We start from the raw sequence: 19516 nt of genomic DNA, 5'->3' as shown, positions 1-19516 counted from the left end.
TCACATGCACTGTCCTTGCTCAGTTATCCTACTTTGTGATTCTGTTTTTCCTGGTTTACAGTTTCCTGTTTCCCCTCAGCAAGGGCTAACAGCTCACTACAGAGCCCAGATCCTATCCTGTGTAAATTTACAGGCAAGTTGGTGCGTCATTGTCATTGTACTGGCAAAGCTTAACGACCAATTTCTAGACTATACACATCTCCCTCTTGAACTATAGCTTATTTGGCAATTTTTTTCGGGGGAAAAGGGTGGGGACTGTTTTTGAAATGAAGATATCTAGTTGAAACCTGACTATAAATAGAAAAGGGTAGTCAGGTGGGAGAATATTCTTCATGAGGGGACAGCTTAATTTGTCAACTGAAAACAAACTGTTAACGGCCATGTCAATGTAACGGACAGTTAAATTTGAAGAAAGTAAAAAAAAAAATTATTGATTTCATTGCAACAACCGAGCACGATGCTTTGTGTCTTCTGCATGACCATGTAAATCTACAGGTATACAGTGTTACTGTTTAACTTTGCTGAAAGCGATTGGATAGGGTAGTGTTTCCTCTCAGACGCAGATAAATTTTTTTGACACACTTCCGTATTTCAGTACAGCAGACGGAGCAGCATTAGTACGAGATCCGGGAGCGCAGCATTCAGCGGTAAGCGTGTGAGGGTGGGAGTGGATAAGGAAAAGAGGATTCATACGCCTGGAAGTACACCCTTTTATATATCAGTTTCGAACACGAGCGTACAACTTGAATTAAACCACTAGGCTAAAGAAGGATTCCCCAACCAAGGTGGGTTGATTTGTTTCGTATTCTATCTTTACGAGTATGTGATTGTAAATGACTTTTCTATTGGGCTTCCTATGAGCGAATAATAAACATTATTTCGTGGTGGAAGCGACCATATGGTAGCCATGGGATGAATGCGTGAGACAAAAGTCGGGAAAACATAGACTAAGGATCAACAGTTTCAGAACGGATTCGTTTATATAAATGCGTCTAGACTTTTATAACTTTATTTTGTCAGGTATTCTAGCTATACCAGTCGATATGTGGTTGGTAGTCTGGTAGCTAGCAATATTTCGTGACTGAGGATGTCAGGAAGACGCACTAGATAGCCTATCAAGCAGATAGGTTGCTCCCGTGGTTAATAACTTTGGCATTATATTGTAGAATTTATTCAGTTTTATTCTAATGAACAGTATTTTCTTTCATCAAAAAATCTTCAAGGGTCTTTAAGTAATTTCGTGAATAAGTAGACCTTGCATTACAATTAACTTTTTCATGTTTTCTTTAATTAATTTGCCATTTAGCTTTTTGATATTAATATCTATTTTAATGCTTTGCGCGTTGACTGAAAAATAGGCATACTTTTGCTACTCTGGTACTCCCTGGTGAAAATCGTTGCGATAGCCTATGCTCTTGATAAGAAAGAAGATTTAATAGTGGAGTTTGTTATTCTACTAATTGTTGTTTGTTTGTAGAACATAAGTGCTTATGAGACTTAATTGGTGGCTGTCTATGTAATTGCCCCGAAGTCAAATTTGTTGGGAATGGAAACGGCTTGCTCAGCGAAACTATAGCCTACGACTAGCGAGGAATTCATTAATTTATGAACCCGCATTAGTGACCAGCCTGTTCAATGGAAAAAGATCAGAGACGCCTTTAAATTATTTACATGGGACCAGAGGTTAAAATGACAGTCCACTTTGAAAGAGTTTATTTAAACGCTCCAGTTAATAGCAGGGACGTGTGCCAAGAACCTGTCTAATTAATTTGGCATTTATCTGTGAGGCTTTGAGGTGTGTCATATCCTGTTTGAAAGACATACAGTACATTGTTGGGTGGCACCATTTTGTTGCCAGATCCACCCCTAAGACTGAATATGTTAATGTATTTTTCATCCATCTCTAAGGCACCTTATTTTGGACAGAAGCAGAGATAAATCCTTTTGAATAAGAAAGGACGTCAAACATAGCCTTCAATAAAATATGTAAATACAAATGAGTCACATTGTCTCGACACGGCTGCTTGGTTTGGGGTTCTAATGGAACACAATAAGGCCAAATAAATCTGTTGTTCCTCTGGTGCCATCCAAGATGAAGCGTATGCATGATAATTGCCGTAAAACGTCTGTAGTGGAGACAATTTCAGCTCTCATATTTAAGTGCTCAATAAGGGTCAACAATGTTAAACAAGGTTAAAGTGTGTAGGACTACATTGTACTACATGCTTGTACTTACTTAACACTTTCCTTGCATTTCTCACTTGCATACCTTGTGCGTTTTTCTAAGTGAGCTGTGGTTTTTATAATGAAACAAAATGTACTTCTTTCTTACAGAAGAAAATATATTTTGTAAAATAGTTTTCAGCCCTCATGAGTAGAACCAAGTATCCCTCTCTCCCTTTTGAATGTTTAGAATAATGTACCTAACAGACAAACCTATTAGTAGAATGTTTACAACTGTTTTCTCAATGTTTGCTTTTGCATTTAAGCTTTATGAAAGTCATATGTTGCGGGGTTGACCCTTTGGGAGATACAAAACTGTATAACAAGGATGTGACTAATTGCAAAAGCCATCTATGATTTCAGTGTGTGTGTGTGTGTCTGTGTGTGCACTTCAGTTTCAGAAATTCAACCCCCATCATGAGAGGATTACATTATTTATTTTATGTCAGGTTGCAGTGAGTAATGCGTCATTTTTCACAGTAAACAAATTGTATTGTTTGAACTTGTGTGCCATATTGTTCTAAACTGATCTCAGATTTTTCTGGTATTTACATTTGTTCACTGGAGGATCCTGTGGCAATTTAAAAGGGGGAAGGGAGGGGTCATTGCATGCATCAGCCTCTTAGGGATTATGATGTCATTTCCGGATATCTGTGGTATTTATTGGTTAGCTTGCTGTGAGTTTTGTAGGGGTGTACATGTGCAGATTGCGTATGTAGCTTATGTTAATTTCTGTCATGTCAAGCACATCTACCAATTTGTCACCCTTATCCACAGTCATGAATACATGAAAGTTGATTTATTTTTTAAACACTTTCCTTCCTTTTTTAATGTAGGTTTCAAAATATTGAGTCATGTGGCTAATCAAACAGGCTGCATATGTGGCTGATGAAGGGCTAGTTAACAGTTGCATCATCACACCATCCATTGGGTATGGTCTTCAGTCAGTCTATGTTGGGAGTATTTTGTTCTTGCCACTGTTGGCAGAGAAATGGTTTATTGGCAAGACGCACATTTGTGTGCAGTCCTTTCCTTTATCGACACTGTCCTGTTTGCCTCAATCATTTCAGACTTCATAAATTCGGTGTGTATCAAAGCCATCTGTTCTCACGACGTTTATTTAAGTTGCTACGCTTAGAATACGATTGAGGGGGAATAAACTGGCCTCAGTCACTCTGTGCGGATTCAACAGCAGCGCACCCAGGTTACAAAGACCGTTATTCAGTTGCTATATCAGCTTAGTACGGCTACTTAATTACTTAATATCAATGAATTTTCATGCCATTCACTTTGTATGCAGTGAACCATGTCAAATGGCTGTCTGCAGTTGGTGGATGTATGGACGGCATGTGTCCGTACAAAATGAAATAGTTCCGAAAGAGTACACAAGGCAGTGTTTCAGTTTTCAGATGTAGCAAATCCCCCAACATGGGTATCTTACACTCGCAACATAATACAAACAACAAGCTATGTAAATGGACATGAAAGGTTGACTAATTTTTTGCAAACATGACAAACAATGTGATTGGTAATTAAGAATGTTCCCTAGTATCAGCTGAATTCAGTTGGAAGGTCAGGTCCTATACTTGCTTTAAGGATAAAGGGCATGTATAATTTTTTTTTTCTTTGCTGCACACAAAATATTCATCCTGAACTTGAATAACTTGTAAAAAACACTTAACACTTAAAAAAATTAACACTAGTGTAAATTTCATCCGCCGTAGGTCTTCAACATTCAACGGTAGATTCATCATTTGTTCCTAGCGGTAACATTCCCTGAATTTTCCCCTGCATTGCAGTGTTGTTACTGGAATAATTAGCGTGATAAATGTAGCCTCTGAGCCAGTGATTGACACAAGCCCTCTTGCTTCTGTAGCAATAATAGCGCAGACGCACGTCCCTGCTTCATCGTTTGAGTGGTCAGTTGTGTCAAATTGATTTATCTGCTTTGATCATAAAAAATTTGTCCTCTGTGGAGCGTCTGCAGGTTTATACTTTTATTTGTAGGAAGAGAAAATACTTCTCCTGAATAAACCAAGCAACTGCAGAATTTGCTACTAAAACAGAGTATGACAACATGCTTTTAGAATGTTAAGATGGAGATGAAACCATTCCTTCCTTCCAAGCACAACCAAACCTTCTGGTTCGGGGAGCTTGTGTTTCCGTTAGAAGGGTATCTGACAGCATAAAACTTTTCAAGTGATCTGTGTGTGATTCGGTCTGTACCCCAACATGTCTCCCACATAAAAAACCTGGTGAGGGAAAAAGAGAAAATGGGTTGCTGGAGAATGTCTGCAATTGGTATGCCCATCAAGTACAATATGTCCCTGCTTAAAATGCTGCTGCACCTGTCATTACAGGGAGAAATACGGGCCTTTCGCTGTGTTCACACTGAGCTTTTCCTACTTAGATTACTCTTAAATAGGCTTCAGGTGCATTAATGCGCTGGAGAAATTATGGCCTTACGCCATTTCTGTCAAGCCTTTCTTGAAATAAAAAACAGATGTTCCCGTACCTACAGATGACTCATTACATCTCACTCTTGAGATAATGAGAAAGATCCTCTATGTTCTCCAAGCTGTAAATCTCTTAATAAAGTGTGGCGGACAGTAGGTATCCAGCTGAGCACACATCTTGCTTTGTTTGCTGGGTAACGTCTGCTGCCTGCTTTTCCAGTTGTGTAATATCTTTGTCTCCAGCAGTGATCTGTGCTGAGTGTGTGCTGGCTGGCTTTTAACAGGTCTGGATGCTTTGTGCTGGGCTGGTTTCCAAGGAGACAGTCGTAATCAGGGGAGAGTGGTCCTGAGCTCCTCTGATTTATCAGCAGTATTCAGGGTGGGTGGGTGGGTGGGGGGGGGGGGGGGGGGGCAGGGTGACGGGGGCGTGTGTTTGAGGGGTAGGTGGTCAATGAAGGGCAGAGACTTAAACACCCTGCAGCATCTGAGCTGCAGTGGTTCACACTCAAAGAGCCAAAGATTTCCTCAAGGCAGCAAATTGTCAGCAGCATTTCTGTCTGATGGGCTAAACCACTGCATCGATTGGATAATACCTGTGTTTGTCCTTACCTGGGTCTCAAGGGTCAGGTCGGCCTCCATAGCTCTGTATCAGGGCATCAGGGACACCCTGCCCTCAATTAACGGTAAAAAAAGAGAAAAAAACAAGCACGAAACCATCCAGACCCATGGTGCACCTGTACAAAGTGTCATGAGTAAAACTTGGCTAACTATATAGCTAGCTACCTATGGCATGTCCTCACCTCTGTAATGTTATTTGTTGTCCTCTGTGTGTCCATACATCTGTATCAGTGGTACACACTAACTAGGTTAACGAAAGTAGGCGAAAAGCTAACATGTTAGGGTTAGCTAAAGCAATGTTAGGCGATAAAACTGTGCTTAAAAATCTCGTGCCGTTCGAAGCGATGATTTTGGGAGATGCACGTGCGCATGCGTCATACTAAACAAAGCACCACCTGCGCATGCGTCCTACCAAACGTCCCTCTCAGGTCGTTCATGAGTGAGTGACCACAATTTGCCACGCATAGCCCACGGCGGCAGGCAGTCCTGCGCGCCGTGGGAAAAAAAACGGTTGTTTTGTGGTTATACCCCATCTGGACCGTCGCTGTTCTCTCCTGCAGATGGCCTCCGCAAATGACTCCCGGCAGCAGCAGCAGCAGCAGGCCCAGAAGGACGCGGCGGACCAGAACTTCGACTACATGTTCAAGCTGCTGATCATCGGGAACAGCAGCGTGGGCAAGACCAGCTTCCTGTTCCGCTACGCCGACGACTCCTTCACCTCCGCCTTCGTCAGCACCGTGGGCATCGACTTCAAGGTCAAGACCGTCTACCGCAACGACAAGCGGGTCAAGCTGCAGATCTGGGTGAGTTCAGCCGGTGGGGGGAGAGGGGAGGGGGGGCCACAGCAGGCAGGGGAATGAGGGTGGCCTCTGGGAGCTGGGGAGTCACGGTACATGACGCACCTGCCGCCGCGTTAAGTTCTGGGGCTGATTGGTTTGACGCTGCTTTCCCTCATGATTCAGCCGTCAATTGGAGACCGTGGGAGAAAGTGCACTCTCGGTGATTGGACATTGTAGGGTTATTGTGAGTGAATGCAGACCCATGTTTACAGGTCTCTTTTCCCAGTAATGGGGGAGTGCTTGTGCCCTAAAATACTGCTGTGGTGGCTAGGGAAAGCCAGGTTCCACAGTGTGCTCGCGGTGTTTTATGTGTGCCGTAATTTTGTATTGAGGCACCAGGAGACGTTACTAGCCCATTGAGGTATATGAAGGAACAGCACATTATGCTGCAAACAAAAAAAAAAGTACTTCTGAAGCTGAGCATTGGCATACCTTTTCATGGCTGCTGGTCAGTTTAGGAGCTATTTTGGATGGATGAAGTAAAACTGCACCCAAAAAAAGTTTTGAATATGATACATTATTCTGACCCTATATATTTTAATCTATTTTTCAGCCTCAGATCAATGGACTACTGTTACATTTGTTCAAAATGTTTGCAGAAATATGCTGGTGGGGGACATTTTAGGTCGGATACACCAATCTGTCTTATGCTGTCTGCAAAATCGAATGAACCCTTTGAAGAGTGGTTTTTTGGAAAGTTTTTTCAAAACTCAAAGTCTGTGTTCTAGAACTCCATTGCTTTCTGTTACCAGCAGTGATTGTGACCTCAGCATTAGAATGTTCAGTTAAGAGCATTCTAAGCACATAGGTTTTTGTGGTCTTCCACCTTAAAGGGTTAATGTTGACCCCCCAATCAGCCGCACTAGAGAGAAGGTTGTCCTGACAGTTGTCCTGTTCTCCCTCAGCAGAATGGTTGGCTCTGTTAGACGTGTTTTCCGCTCTGGTGTCTGGTGTAATCCCAGAGAGGCGGGTCCACTGTGCCTGTCTTGGTGTACACAGAGGGCGTGGGACCAGCCTGGGCCTCTGAGGGAGATTTCTGACAGACTGGCAGCTGTTAATGATCAGCTCTGTGCTGGGCAGACTGGCCTCTGTAAAAACCCTTTCCCGTTAAGCGCTGACCCTTAGCTCTCCCCATCAGGCCCGTGGCTGCTGCCCATGCTGGTGACTGTGGCCAGTCCTGGAAGATTTCGGCTGAGCTGGATTAGAGTTCCACCGCCTGTCAGCGGCTTTGGTGTCCACCTCTCGTGGCTCAATGAAAAAGCTCCATCAAGGGAAATGTAGTGCTTGACTGTAGTTTTAGACAGGGAGCTCTGATGGCCTCGCATGAAGAAAAGCATTTGCAGTGTATCCCTTGCTTCGCACACGGGAGTGTACCCGTCTGTGTGTGTGTGTGTGTGTGTGTGTGTGTGTGTGTGTGTGTGTACATGCGTTGGTTGCCATAGCGCTTAATCTGGCTCCCTGTGTTTGAAGTGAGGAATTAGTGCGTGGCTCCTGTGGAGAGAATGGGTGAAGCCCAGGCAGAAGTGCAAACATGACGCAGGGGCGTTTGGGCGGAGGCACCGCTGGGCTCCTGGGCCAGGTATTTGCCTGCCTGAGGTCATCCAGGATGTGTGTCAGTGTGTGCTTCCATTGATGCTGCTGACTGTCAAACATCTGCAGTTCCTCCCTGGCAGGAGCAAGCTGAGCCAAGCCCGGGCCCCTGCCAACACAGAGACCCGGTTTGCTGCTTCATTTTACTGCCATTTGAATTGTAGTGGCGAGGGTGTTGCTGACATAAACACCTTAGCAAGCGGGGAACAGGTCGTTATGAAAACCTAAAGCGCTAAAGCTCTCCTTTCGCAAACACTGTTGTGTCAGCTAGCGAGAGAGAACGGGTGTGTGGTTTGCGCAAGCAGGCTTGTCTGGATGTGCAGTAGGCTACTGTAATGGCTGCATAAATAGCTACACCTCACTGAATGTGGAAAAAACCCCCCACCCGTACAGTCTCCACCGTGCTGAGGCTGTTGATGCGGTCTGACGTTGTGTTATTTCTCAGGTCGTTAATGTTGCTTAGAGTCAGGACTGGGAACAGACCTGCAGGCTGGTTTTACTCAGTGAAACAAAAAATTTTTTTTAAATACAGTCAACCTAAACACATCTGGGTCTGGTTCTGGTACAGATCTGATAAAAGGGTATGGTATGGAATTACAGACCACGCCTCTGTTTCGTGAAGCCTCGTGGAAACACAACATAGGTTGTAAGTAATCAGTTGAGACTTCCTGTCTTTAAATCCAACAAGGAATTTAGAGGTTTGTTCATGACTGTCACTGGTGCCTTATTGGACGGAGTGTAGCACAGTGGGTAAGGAACTGGACTTGTAACCGAAAGGTCGCAGGTTCGATTCCCGGATAGGACACTGCCGTTGTACCCTTGAGCAAGGTACTTAACCTGCATTGCTTCAGTATATATCCAGCTGTATAAATGGATACAATGTAAAATGCTATGTAAAAAAGTTGTGTAAGTCGCTCTGGATAAGAGGGTCTGCTAAATGCCTGTAATGTAATGCTAATAGACCGGCTTGAGTTTTTCCTCCTCTCTGACCTCGGTCGGTGTGCGGAGCGTGCTTGCAGGCGATGGCACCGCCGGTTGTTTCTAGCGGTTGAGAGAGAGCGCTCGACCCACGCCCGGGAGTCGGCCGCGCTAGTCTTCTCCGAGGCGCCGGGGGGGGGCTGCGAGATCGACCGCTTGATTCGCCGCTCTGCCGTTTAATGGAGCCGCGGGGACCCTGCGCTTTCACTCGTCCCGCGTAAGTGAATGTGCGCGACGGAGAGAGAGGCTCTCTCCGTTCGGCTCATGTTTCAGTCCACCCGGAGACGCACCTGCCCAGCGCACGCTGGCTGATGCGTCCTCGCCGTCTTGTTTGTGCCCCGAACGTCGGCTCGACCGACCAGATGTGTTCAAATGGCGCTCTGAACAAAATGGCTGTCGCAACAGAAGGCAGAGCAGGCGAATCAGAAGAGTTTTGGACACGGTCTGGAAGATCTTGTGGAGAAAGATTATATAGATCATAGGCATAAAGAGACTGTAGAAAGACATTTTTTAAAAATGGTTGCGCAATTAAGTGGTTTTTGGCCTGAGCAGGAACTCCCTCAAAAAGATAAATCCACTGTGTCATGAAGTTGCGAGATTCTGCGGCGTCTGATATGAATATTTCCTGGAAGTTGGCAGCGCTAGAATTGCAGGTAGGCAGGTCATATGGGGTGAGGTTTGGGTGGAGTGCAGTCAGGTTCAGACTGGGTACCTGTGTGTGTTCAGAGGGTAATCACCTGAGGCTCAGGCTTCCCCCAGGACTTCATTTAGCTTGGCCTAAATTAAATTAAATAAACTTTGTGCTTACGTTGAGTCGAATATGTTTGTCCCAAAATATAAATCCCAGGTGTGAAAACCACCCTCACTCTCAGACACACATCAACGCGACCAGGTGTAGTCGTCAAAGTGGAGGTGGATCCCATGGAAAGCGTCATGGCATGGACAAGTGTTGATCATTAACAACTTGTTGGCATCAGCCTTGTGGCATGAGTTAATGGTATCACCAACCCCACCCCCCCACCCCCCCAAGGATCTTCTTAGGAGTATTCAGAGCAAGTTGGTGGACTTCTTTTGGTCAGGTTATCTCTGCCTAAGGGACTATGCAGGAAGGCTGGTTAGGTGGCAGCATTCCTTCTTCAAGCAGCCCTGTGTTTTCTGTACGAGAGGTGGCCTGTTACTTAGGATGGGCGAAGGATTGCGGCTTGATCACCACTGGTTCGTCATGAGCTTAGGCGGCGTTGGATACTGGTGCCATTATGCTTCACTGGCATGTGCTTGAAAACTCCCCAAAGTCTCTAGAGCTGCGGGCCTGGGCCCTGGGTGTGGGAGGAGCCCCTTTTCCCCAACCCACTGTTGCCATTAGCAATGCTAGACTGAGCGGCTCTGCACATTGCACGGGCAGGGGTATGTAAGGTGGCTCATCAGACTACTGGGGGGTGCTGGGGGCTGGAGGTCAGTTTAGCACTTGGCTCAACAAACAGACGTGTGCTGTAGAAGGCTGTTGGAGCAGTTTTTTGGTCAGTGTCCAGTGGGCTTTACCACTGAAAGTCCCAGATGGGCTGGAAGGCGCCTCACCTGGTCCCTTTGAGCCCCCCCTTACAGGTATCACTGGCAGCGGTTGAGTGGCAGGAGGGTCCAGGGACGCTCTTGACTTTTGGTTCCCCAGAGCTGGGAAATTTCCAGAATGTGAATAACAAATCACTGTACGTGGCATGCACAAAGGTTCATAGTATGGCGGGTTTAACTGTTGCAAAAGGAAACCAGAGGCAGGCTGATGTGGAGGACTGCTCCTCCACTGGCCACAGGTGCAGGGTGTCGTACAAACAAATCTACCAAAGAGGTGAGGGGACCTCAGGAGGGAAGGAGGGAGAGATAGAGAGATAGAGAGGGAGGGAGGGAGGGAGGAATACAGAGCGAGCCAGCGAGCAAAAGAGAATGGCTGAATGTCATCTGGGCAGTGACACATGAGTTCGTGTTTTTGTTTATTTAAGAGGGGAGGGGGAGGAGTGGGAATCACACTTTTGTAGGCATGGCAACGGCACAGGTGCTGATCCCAGCATTGTTTTCTGCACTATTCATACTGTGTCACAGGACCATGTAGACTAAGACAAGCGCATTTTTTTTTTTTTTTGTGGCCCACCCCTGCCACGTATGGTACTGATACTTTGAGGTGACCAGTTATCTCTGTGCCTGTAGTTTTCCTTAACTGTTTGATGTAGTTGTATTCCCATAATGTACAGTAGTGGGCCTCTGTGAGTTTTGCATTTGGGACAGGGGCCATCCATATGTAGATTATAGGAGTGTAGTATTGCCTGATAAGTGATTTAAACTGGAGTAGTTTATTGATGGTTGTTCTGAAATGTTGTCCTGCATTTTTTCCTGGCATTATGACCAGTTGAGTCAGGCTGGGGGAATATTTTGGCCCTCAGTTCAGCGCAGTTGTCAAATGAGTGATAAACTGCTGTTGTAGAAATGCTGTAGCTTGTTTTTACCTGCAGTGTCCGTAGTTCTGCTTTGTATATGTACTACATGGCCAAAAGTATGTGGACAGCTGACATCCAACATCTCATCTAAAATTATGGGCATTAATATGGAGTTAGTCCACCCTTTGCTGCTATGACAACCTCCACTCTTCTGAGAAGGTTTTGTACTTGATGTTGGAGCATTGCTATAGGGATTTGCTTCCATTCAGCTAAAAGAGCATTAGTGAGGTTGAGCACTGATGGGGTGATTAGGCCTGGCTCGCCAGTTGATCCCAGAACTGTTGAATGTAGTTGAGGTCAGGGCTCTGTGCAGGCCAGTCACGTTTTTCCACGCCATTCTCGACAAAAACATTTGTATATGGACCTCACTGTGTGGCCAGGGGCATTGTCATGTTGAAAAAGGAAAGGGCCTTCCCCAAACTGTTGGGGAAACACAGGATTGTCTGGAATGTGATTGTATGTTGTCACATTAAGATTTGCCTTCACTGGAACAAAGGGGCCTAGTCCAAACCATGAAAAACAGCCATAGACCAAGGGGTGTCCAGATACCTTTGGTCATATAGTGTATATGGGGTCTGGTCCATGAAACTTTGTATATAGGTTGTTGGTTACCACAAAGGTGCTTAGCTCACATGTTTAAATGAAGCTTGAGCTACGGTATGCAATCAGAAAACGATCAATGGTGATGACGTTGATCGTGAAACTGAAACGGAAGAACGTGGGGCCTGTCCCTCTGTCCTGTGGGCCCCAGACGAGGGAAGATGGCGTCATCGTGCTAATTGATGGGCAGACGCGTCTCCTTTTGTCTCTAAAGCCGTATCTCCCACGACCACTCTGACCACGATGAACGCATGCACGGCCGGAACAAGCAGCGGCTCGAGTGACCCTCTGTTACCTGGGCAACACCCCCAAAGTGATGTCAAAACCTCATGCGTAAATTGGGACTTAAGCCCGGTTACCAGGTAACAAGATGAGCTGGTTACCATGCCACTTGGATTCACTCGCTGATTGCCTCAGATTATAATCGGGTCCTTTTTTGTAGTCTCATTTATTTTTGGACAGTATCCGTCTCTGCCTGTTTTTGAGTCACATGATTGGGCAGATTAATGATTTGGAGATCTGTGACACAGAATAAAGCTCTCTTTCACACAAATGACTGTGCAGGTGTACTGTGGTGTGTACTGTGCTGGCAGTTGTATTTAAACAGTGAGCTCCATAATGTTTGTGATGGAGGCATATTTGTTTTCTTGTTTTGGCTGTGTACTCTCCACGATTTTAGATTTAGAATTAATTCAGCTGTGGTTACAGAATCTGAGCTTTTATCAAAGGATATTTTTATACGTTTTGGTTTCACCATGTGGAAATTACAGTTCTTTTTATACATAGCCCCCCATTTCAGGTCATCATAATGCTTGGGACAAATGGCTTCACAGGTGTTTATGATAAGTCAGATGTGTTCAATTGATTTCTTAGTGTGGATATAAGAGAGCTTTCAGTATGTAGTCTTGATTCTAGGCTTTTGTTTTCCTTTGGAGTCTGTTATTAGCATTGAGGAAGTCTAGGAAGCCATTATGAGGCTGAGAAATAAGGCAACTAGCCTCTAAAACAAGCAGGAGCTGAAGATGGCTGCAGTACGGGCCTGGCAGAGCATCAGCAGAGAAGCACCTGTGATGTCTGTGGGTCACAGCTTTCAAGCAGTCATCGCATGCAATGGATATGCGAAAAAAAAAGTACTAAGCACCGCTAATTTAATTTACATAGCATTAATATGTCCGAAATATTGCGGTGGCCTGAAATGGGGTGTCTGTGTATAATAAAAGGGGTGTCATTTCTACATTACATTACATTACATTATAGGCATTTAGCAGACGCTCTTATCCAGAGCGACGTACAAGTGCATAGGTTTCATGATGTAGAGGCGCAAAAGAAACAGAAAGAAACACTAGAGTGTACATGTGTATAAAAATACCCTTAAATAAAAGCTGAGAGTGTGCACTTTCACCGTACGTACTGTGAGTTTTGGGACGGCTCAAAGAAAGGACCGTGCCGTCGGCATCCGTTGCCGGTACAAAAACGCGTACCGCTAATGGCCGTGTCTGTGATCTCCTCGGTGCGAAAAATCTTAGACTAGTAAAAACAGGCTTTGTTTTTGCAGCTCACTTCCAGGTCGTGTTGAGAGACGTTGCTCACGACGCCAGTGCGGTTGGCTCCAGCGCAGGCCTTCCTGCCACCCGTTTCAGTGTATGGCAACGGTACCAATACAGTCAAAATACTCCAGTTTTTTTCTTTTTTTCTTCTTTCTAATGGCTCCCTACATGGCATTTTGTTAGCCTGTTGTGTCATTTGGACAGTATTTTAATGTTTTGTGGACGAACTGGGGACAGTTGGCTTCGCTGCTGAGTCACTTGAGATCAGCAGTATCTCGCACACTTAGTGAACGACCTGGAGCCTGCCTGCTTTTCAGGACCATATAAGGTTTTTTTTTTACTGTGCAGTATCTGGCTCCAGTTTGTGCAACATGGGGGCACGAAAAACTGCACCTCTGGGATCTGGTCATAAATATTATTTTAGATTATTTATTTATTTTTTCACAGTTTGGGTGATGTTTTTAACTGTGAATTTGTCTCTTCCATTGTTAGGACTCATTGTGTGTGACTCGCAGATGTTAAGTTCATTCTACACTGTCGCAACATATGTGATGTGTTGAAACTACTTCTAACATTAATCATTTGTTCAAAATGCTAGTAATTGGTGTCTTTTTACTTGTACTGTCCATTTGGTAATTTTAGGACCTTCAGTAATACTGATTTTTCACTTGTATTTTGTGTAGTAAAATGGGTCTTAAATCTCATTTCATGTGGCATTTAAAAGATCTTTAAAAGTCTTACAATTAATTTGATGAAACCTGCATGAACCCTGAATGTTGGGTTGTTGTAATGCCAGGCTGGCATAATGTTGGCTTGCCGTAATGTTGGGTAGCAGGATTTCTGGGTTGCTATAATGAGTTTCTGTAATGCTGGGTTGGTGTAATGTTGGGTTGTTGTAATGTTGGGTTGCTGTAATGCTGGGTTGTTGTGTGTATGTCGACCACAGGACACAGCTGGGCAGGAGCGCTACAGGACCATCACCACAGCCTACTACAGAGGAGCCATGGGCTTCCTGCTCATGTATGACATCACCAACCAGGACTCATTCAATGCTGTGCAGGACTGGTGAGTTTGGAGAGTCTCCTGCCCCTGTGTCTGTCCTCTGCCTCTCCCTCTCTCTCTGTCTCCTACCACTCTCTCCTTTACCCTTATCTCCCTCTGTGCACCATCTCTCTCAGTCCTCTAATCTTCACGTGCCCTACCCATCTTTATTCCTCTATTCCTCTGTCCTTCTCTCCCTCCGTTCCTGTCTCTCTGCCTCTCACACCCCTCTCCCCCCACCGCAGGGCGACACAGATAAAGACGTACTCCTGGGACAACGCGCAGGTGATCCTGGTGGCGAATAAGTGTGATCTGGAGGATGACCGGCTCGTCCCCACTGAAGAGGGCCAGCGGCTGGCAGATGAGTTAGGTGAGCTTATGCCTACTGGCTGACCTGCAGAGCACACGCACACACACCTGCACGCACATATACACACGCACCTACAACCACGCATACACATACACGCACGCACATACAACCACGCTTACACATACACGCACACACGCGTACACGCACATACACACGCACATACCAGCACGCATACGCAGACACGCACACATACAGACATGCACATATAAGCACGCATGCACACACACACGCACAGACACGCAGATACATACACACACATCCACGCACTCATACAGACATGCACATATAAGCACGCATACGCACACACACGCGCACACACACTCTCTCTCATTCACATTCAAATTGGCTTTTTTTGGTATAACAACCACACACTTACGTTGCCAAAGCAAATTCAAGGCATTCGAAGTTTTATAGTTGTTCATAATTAATTTCTCTCATTTATTCTTTCTATCTTTCCATCTTTCTCCCTCTGTCCCTTCCTCCCTCCCTCCCTGCAGGTTTCCAGTTCTTTGAGGCCAGTGCCAAAGACAACATTAATGTGAAGCAAGTGTTTGAGCGTCTGGTAGACGTCATCTGCGAGAAGATGAACGAGAGTATGGATGGGGAGCCCAGCCCCCTAGCCAATCACCGGGCTCCTACCCTGCAAGACACGCCCCCTGAGAGCCAGGGTGGCTGCTCCTGCTAACCTAAGCTCCGCCCCACTGAATGCGACATGAAATAACCCCAGAACACAGTAACCTGCGATGACACACTAACCCAACGCCCTCATTTGGCCCCCCCTGACAGTCCCCCCCCCACCATCCCCCACCCCCTGGATGTACTCCCTCTGATGCCAAAACATTGAGTGACTCTTCCCCCCCCAAGCCTCTTCATCCGCTTCATACAGCTCCTCGAATAACCGTGTTGTTGCCTGAAACTCGAGTGAAATGCACTCCGCTATCTTGCCTGTAATGCTTTCTAAAATGTACCACAATTTCCCTTCCAAGTCCCCCTGCCCCCCATATACAAGTTCATCAGCTTTGAGAGTCTGCCCACCCCCCCCCACCCCCATTTTTATTTAACACCATGCCACCTGTTTGAAATAACTGAAGGGGGAAACGGCAAACACTGTGAATGCTCCCCACCCATCTGGGTTTCCACTACCCCTGGAGCCGTGTTATTCTGCCTCTGTCACCATGACCACAGGCTGCTTAGTGTCCGCAAAGCAAGTAGCAAAACCAGAAGACTTAGTCGTAAACACTGTTTCAGCACTCTTGCACTACTATCGTGTTTTTCTTTTCAAGAGATAATAATATACCCAACACCCGCCGCACGTCCTTCTCTCCGCGTTTAAACCGTCTCACAAGTGCACGAGAGCGGTCCGCCCGAGCTCGCTCTGACCCTCACTGTGCGTTTAAGTGCCTGTGGGAGGCTCCCTTAAAAACCCGTTTCTCTGAGAGAACGACTCTCCGTGTTTGTGGGTGTGAATTTACGTTGACCGACCGCCTCGCGAGACAGAATGTCGTGCCGTTTCCCGAAAAAACTGCACGGGTGCAGGTACCAGAAGAAAAGCGGCCTGCCTCTACCGGCGGGCTTTGGTGGAGCCGAGCTGCGGTCGTCAGCACTCTGTCAGGTCGCACGGCGTCTGCGTAAGAAGTGCCAGTTTGACCTGCTTCCGCGCTGTGAAGGTCCCGCCAAGCTCCTGTGACTCACCCGATTTGCCTCGCAAATGAGTCGTTTTACTGGAAAAGCATTGAGAAGCAGGATCCAGCGGGTTTCTGAGTGTTTGGAGAGACGGGGCTTTATGGAGCCTTTGAGGTGTGCCTGTGAGACCTTGTGCACATTATATGGCTTTTTTGGAGGGTCATGTTTTTTTTTTGCTAGTAAATTAAATTAAGGTCCCAGAGGACTGTCAGCAATGTTGTGTGCTGACATTTATATAAATATTTTATTTTATTTTATTTTTTTTACAGGTGATGTCTGTTTGGATTATTAATATTCATACTCCATAAATGTTTGAATGTAGCGATGGATATTGTGCCAGGGAGGTGTAGCCTTACAGTTTAATAAAAAAGTATAGTTTGCTTTAGAGTGCAGTGCTTCCTCCTAGTGGAGGCTGAGTATTATTGCACAAAGCAATGTCCTGGTTTTGACTGTCTGTTTCTGTTGGGGTTTTTTTTGTCTAACTTAAGCCCTGAATCTAGTGCTTTTTAGAATTCCCCTGACATTTTTCATGCTTAATGAAGTACAACAAAATTTCTGTATTGCCCCACACTTTTCCCCCTCTCTGCCAACCCCATCTCTTACACAGATGCTGGACAATGGTCACCCTAGTAATCCTCTGAATGTTGGCAGCTGGACAGAGCTGACTTTGCTGCTTTGCAGTGATAGCACCAACAGAAATGTTTATGCCAAAATTCTCTACTAGTGGGTGGTTTTATCATGACTGACCAAGTTTTACGTTGTGTTATTTCCTGAATTCTTTTAGGTTTTCAGGAGAGTGGTATTTTGATGTAGTTAGTCTCATATTTTCTGAACCCCCAGACAACAAGGTTAACTGTTGACGTGAAACCGTTCAAGCCTCTGGACAGGAACATAATTCACATTGAGGCAGAAATGAAATTAAAGGTTACTAAAAGACACAAGCCATGTGGTTATTTCTTTTAGTAATACGGTCTTTTGAGTTAAACTGAAAGAGCCAAACCTGTATGTGTGTGCATGCACGTGTGTGCACTGCCAAACCTGTATGTGTGCGTGTGTGCATGCGTGTGCGCACCACCAAACCTGTGTGTGTGCATGCAGGTGTGCACCACCAAACCTGTATCTGTGTGCATGCGTGTGTGCGCCACCAAACCTGTATCTGTGTGTGCATGCATGTGTGCACCACCAAACCTGTATCTGTGTGCATGCGTGTGTGCACAGCCAAACCTGTGTGTATGTGTGTGCATGCATGTGTGCACAGCCAAACCTGTGTGTATGTGTGTGCATGCGTGTGTGCACAGCCAAACCTGTGTGTATGTGTGTGCATGCGTGTGAGCCAAACTGTGTGTATGGCTGCTGTCAGCAAACTGTATCTGTGTGCATCGTGTGTCACAACGTATCTTGTGCATGGTGCCAGCAAACCTTTGGGTGTTGCTCTGTACTGTTCTATATTTTAACATTTCTGCTCAGCAACACAGAGTCCTAGTGCGTTGTGTTCGTTGCAATATCGTTGTTTTGCTCATTCAGGAACAGCTGGATCAGTTGAACGGGACAGTTTACACTTCGTGCAGCAGTGTGGTTTCCAATAAGCACATTGGCTTCACCTAATCAAGCAGTCGAGGGAAACGACCAGTAAAGGCTTAGATGTTAACACACTGGAGACTTTGCAATGTTTAGGTGCGTTTTCGTAATTTAGGTTGACCATAAGTGTTGATTAGCCATTTCTTAAAGGTAAGAGGGAACACATGCTGCATCTTACGATTCTGCTTTGTGCGGCTTTGCTTTCTGTATTTTCGTGGCTGAAAGCAAAGCCAGTGGGAGATGTGGGGTTCCCCACACTGTCCTGATGAAACCCGCAGTATGGAGTAAGGCATTTCAATCTCTGGAAGTGTTTTTTGTGTTCTTTATGGATTCTTTATGTATTTTTAAGCTTGTCCATTTCAAGAATGCCAAACTACAAGGCAAAAAATATAGCACTATATTTTTTATGTCTTGTTTTTGTTTAGAATATGAATGTATTTGTCATTTAGCAAGAAACATGTACATGAAATATAAAGAAATATTTGTTAAAACAAAATAAAGATTGTATTCATTACCAGACGTTCTGCTGTGCTTTAGTGTATTTCTCATGAAAATGCTCAACATTCAGTCCAGGTTAAAAAATTTAAATAAAATAAAAATTTTAATATTTACTTACTACACAGAACACAAGGCTGCATTTTCCCTCACCAAAAGAAACAAACCACTTCCTGTACTGGTGGCCTTTCCTGTTATGTTTAAAGAACCCACACCATGCCAAGCTGGGTGTTAGTGTTCTGTAGGCTATATTGTAGTCGAATTTCCTTTCCCTAAATAAGGGAAAATAACGTTTAAGATATGCTTATTCACAAGATGAACAAAAACTGATGAAGAAAACCCAAGGCACACATCTATAGATGCACATCATAAATTGCTTTTATTCCACGTTACAGGAAACGGTTATAAAATTGAGAGCATGCAAATCCTATAATTACATCTGCAGTTCGCTACGGTGATTTGCTAAGATTACACCCTCACCTTTTTGCGTAAACCTGAAGTTTACGTATAAACTACTCACTGCAGCAATACTGACTGATGATCTCAAGTTTGCAACATAACTGAACCTAAATACCAGAGAAAGTTCTATAAAGCGGGAAAACTCAAACATGGCGCATATCTCTAATGGGGAGGCCTGCAGGTGTTGAACTGCTGATAACGTAAGCTACGCGCCAAAACTGAACGCTGTAACTTGCTGATAAGGGCCATTTTCTGTTTTTCTGTTATGTTACTACAGTGTCCCAAAAACATATTGCACATGTGAGTTTTTGGCCACGTATCTGTGTCCAATATATTCAGTGACGTATGTAGGATGCGTAGAGTTCCTTCATTTTGATGTTATGACTTGCTCACTTACCTACGCTACCGGTACCATATTGTATTCGTGCATTTTTCAATATTATAATTATTGCTACAATTACAGCTTTTATCTGGCTATATGTGTCATGCTGTCGAACAGTGCATTTACGCAACCAAACTATTACCGTCGCAATTTGCAGCCAATTTATTAACCTGT

At 44.9% G+C, this 19516-nt stretch overlaps 1 protein-coding gene across 3 annotated transcripts; it reads left to right on the top strand.

Moving 5' to 3' along the window:
• The first annotated feature begins 347 nt into the window (after positions 1 to 347).
• On the top strand, positions 348 to 17735 carry LOC135248941 (ras-related protein Rab-3D-like). Of its 3 annotated transcripts, XM_064324031.1 has the most exons (6): positions 348 to 495; positions 596 to 647; positions 5858 to 6100; positions 14281 to 14399; positions 14621 to 14745; positions 15243 to 17735. In XM_064324031.1, the coding sequence occupies exons 3-6, from the start codon at positions 5858 to 5860 to the stop codon at positions 15428 to 15430; spliced, it is 675 nt and encodes a 224-aa protein (XP_064180101.1). In that variant the 5' UTR covers positions 348 to 495; positions 596 to 647; the 3' UTR covers positions 15431 to 17735. The 3 variants fall into 3 exon arrangements, with proteins under 3 accessions (XP_064180101.1, XP_064180100.1, XP_064180099.1); XM_064324030.1 differs by lacking the exon at positions 348 to 495 and having other exon boundaries at positions 585 to 647; XM_064324029.1 differs by lacking the exon at positions 348 to 495 and having other exon boundaries at positions 625 to 785.
• Positions 17736 to 19516: the final 1781 nt, after the last annotated feature.

This window comes from Anguilla rostrata, chromosome 2 (genome assembly GCF_018555375.3).
Source record: "Anguilla rostrata isolate EN2019 chromosome 2, ASM1855537v3, whole genome shotgun sequence".
Classification (NCBI taxonomy): domain Eukaryota; kingdom Metazoa; phylum Chordata; class Actinopteri; order Anguilliformes; family Anguillidae; genus Anguilla; species Anguilla rostrata.
The sequence above is the reverse complement of the archived record's forward strand: the minus strand, read 5'-3'. Positions and strand labels throughout refer to the sequence as shown.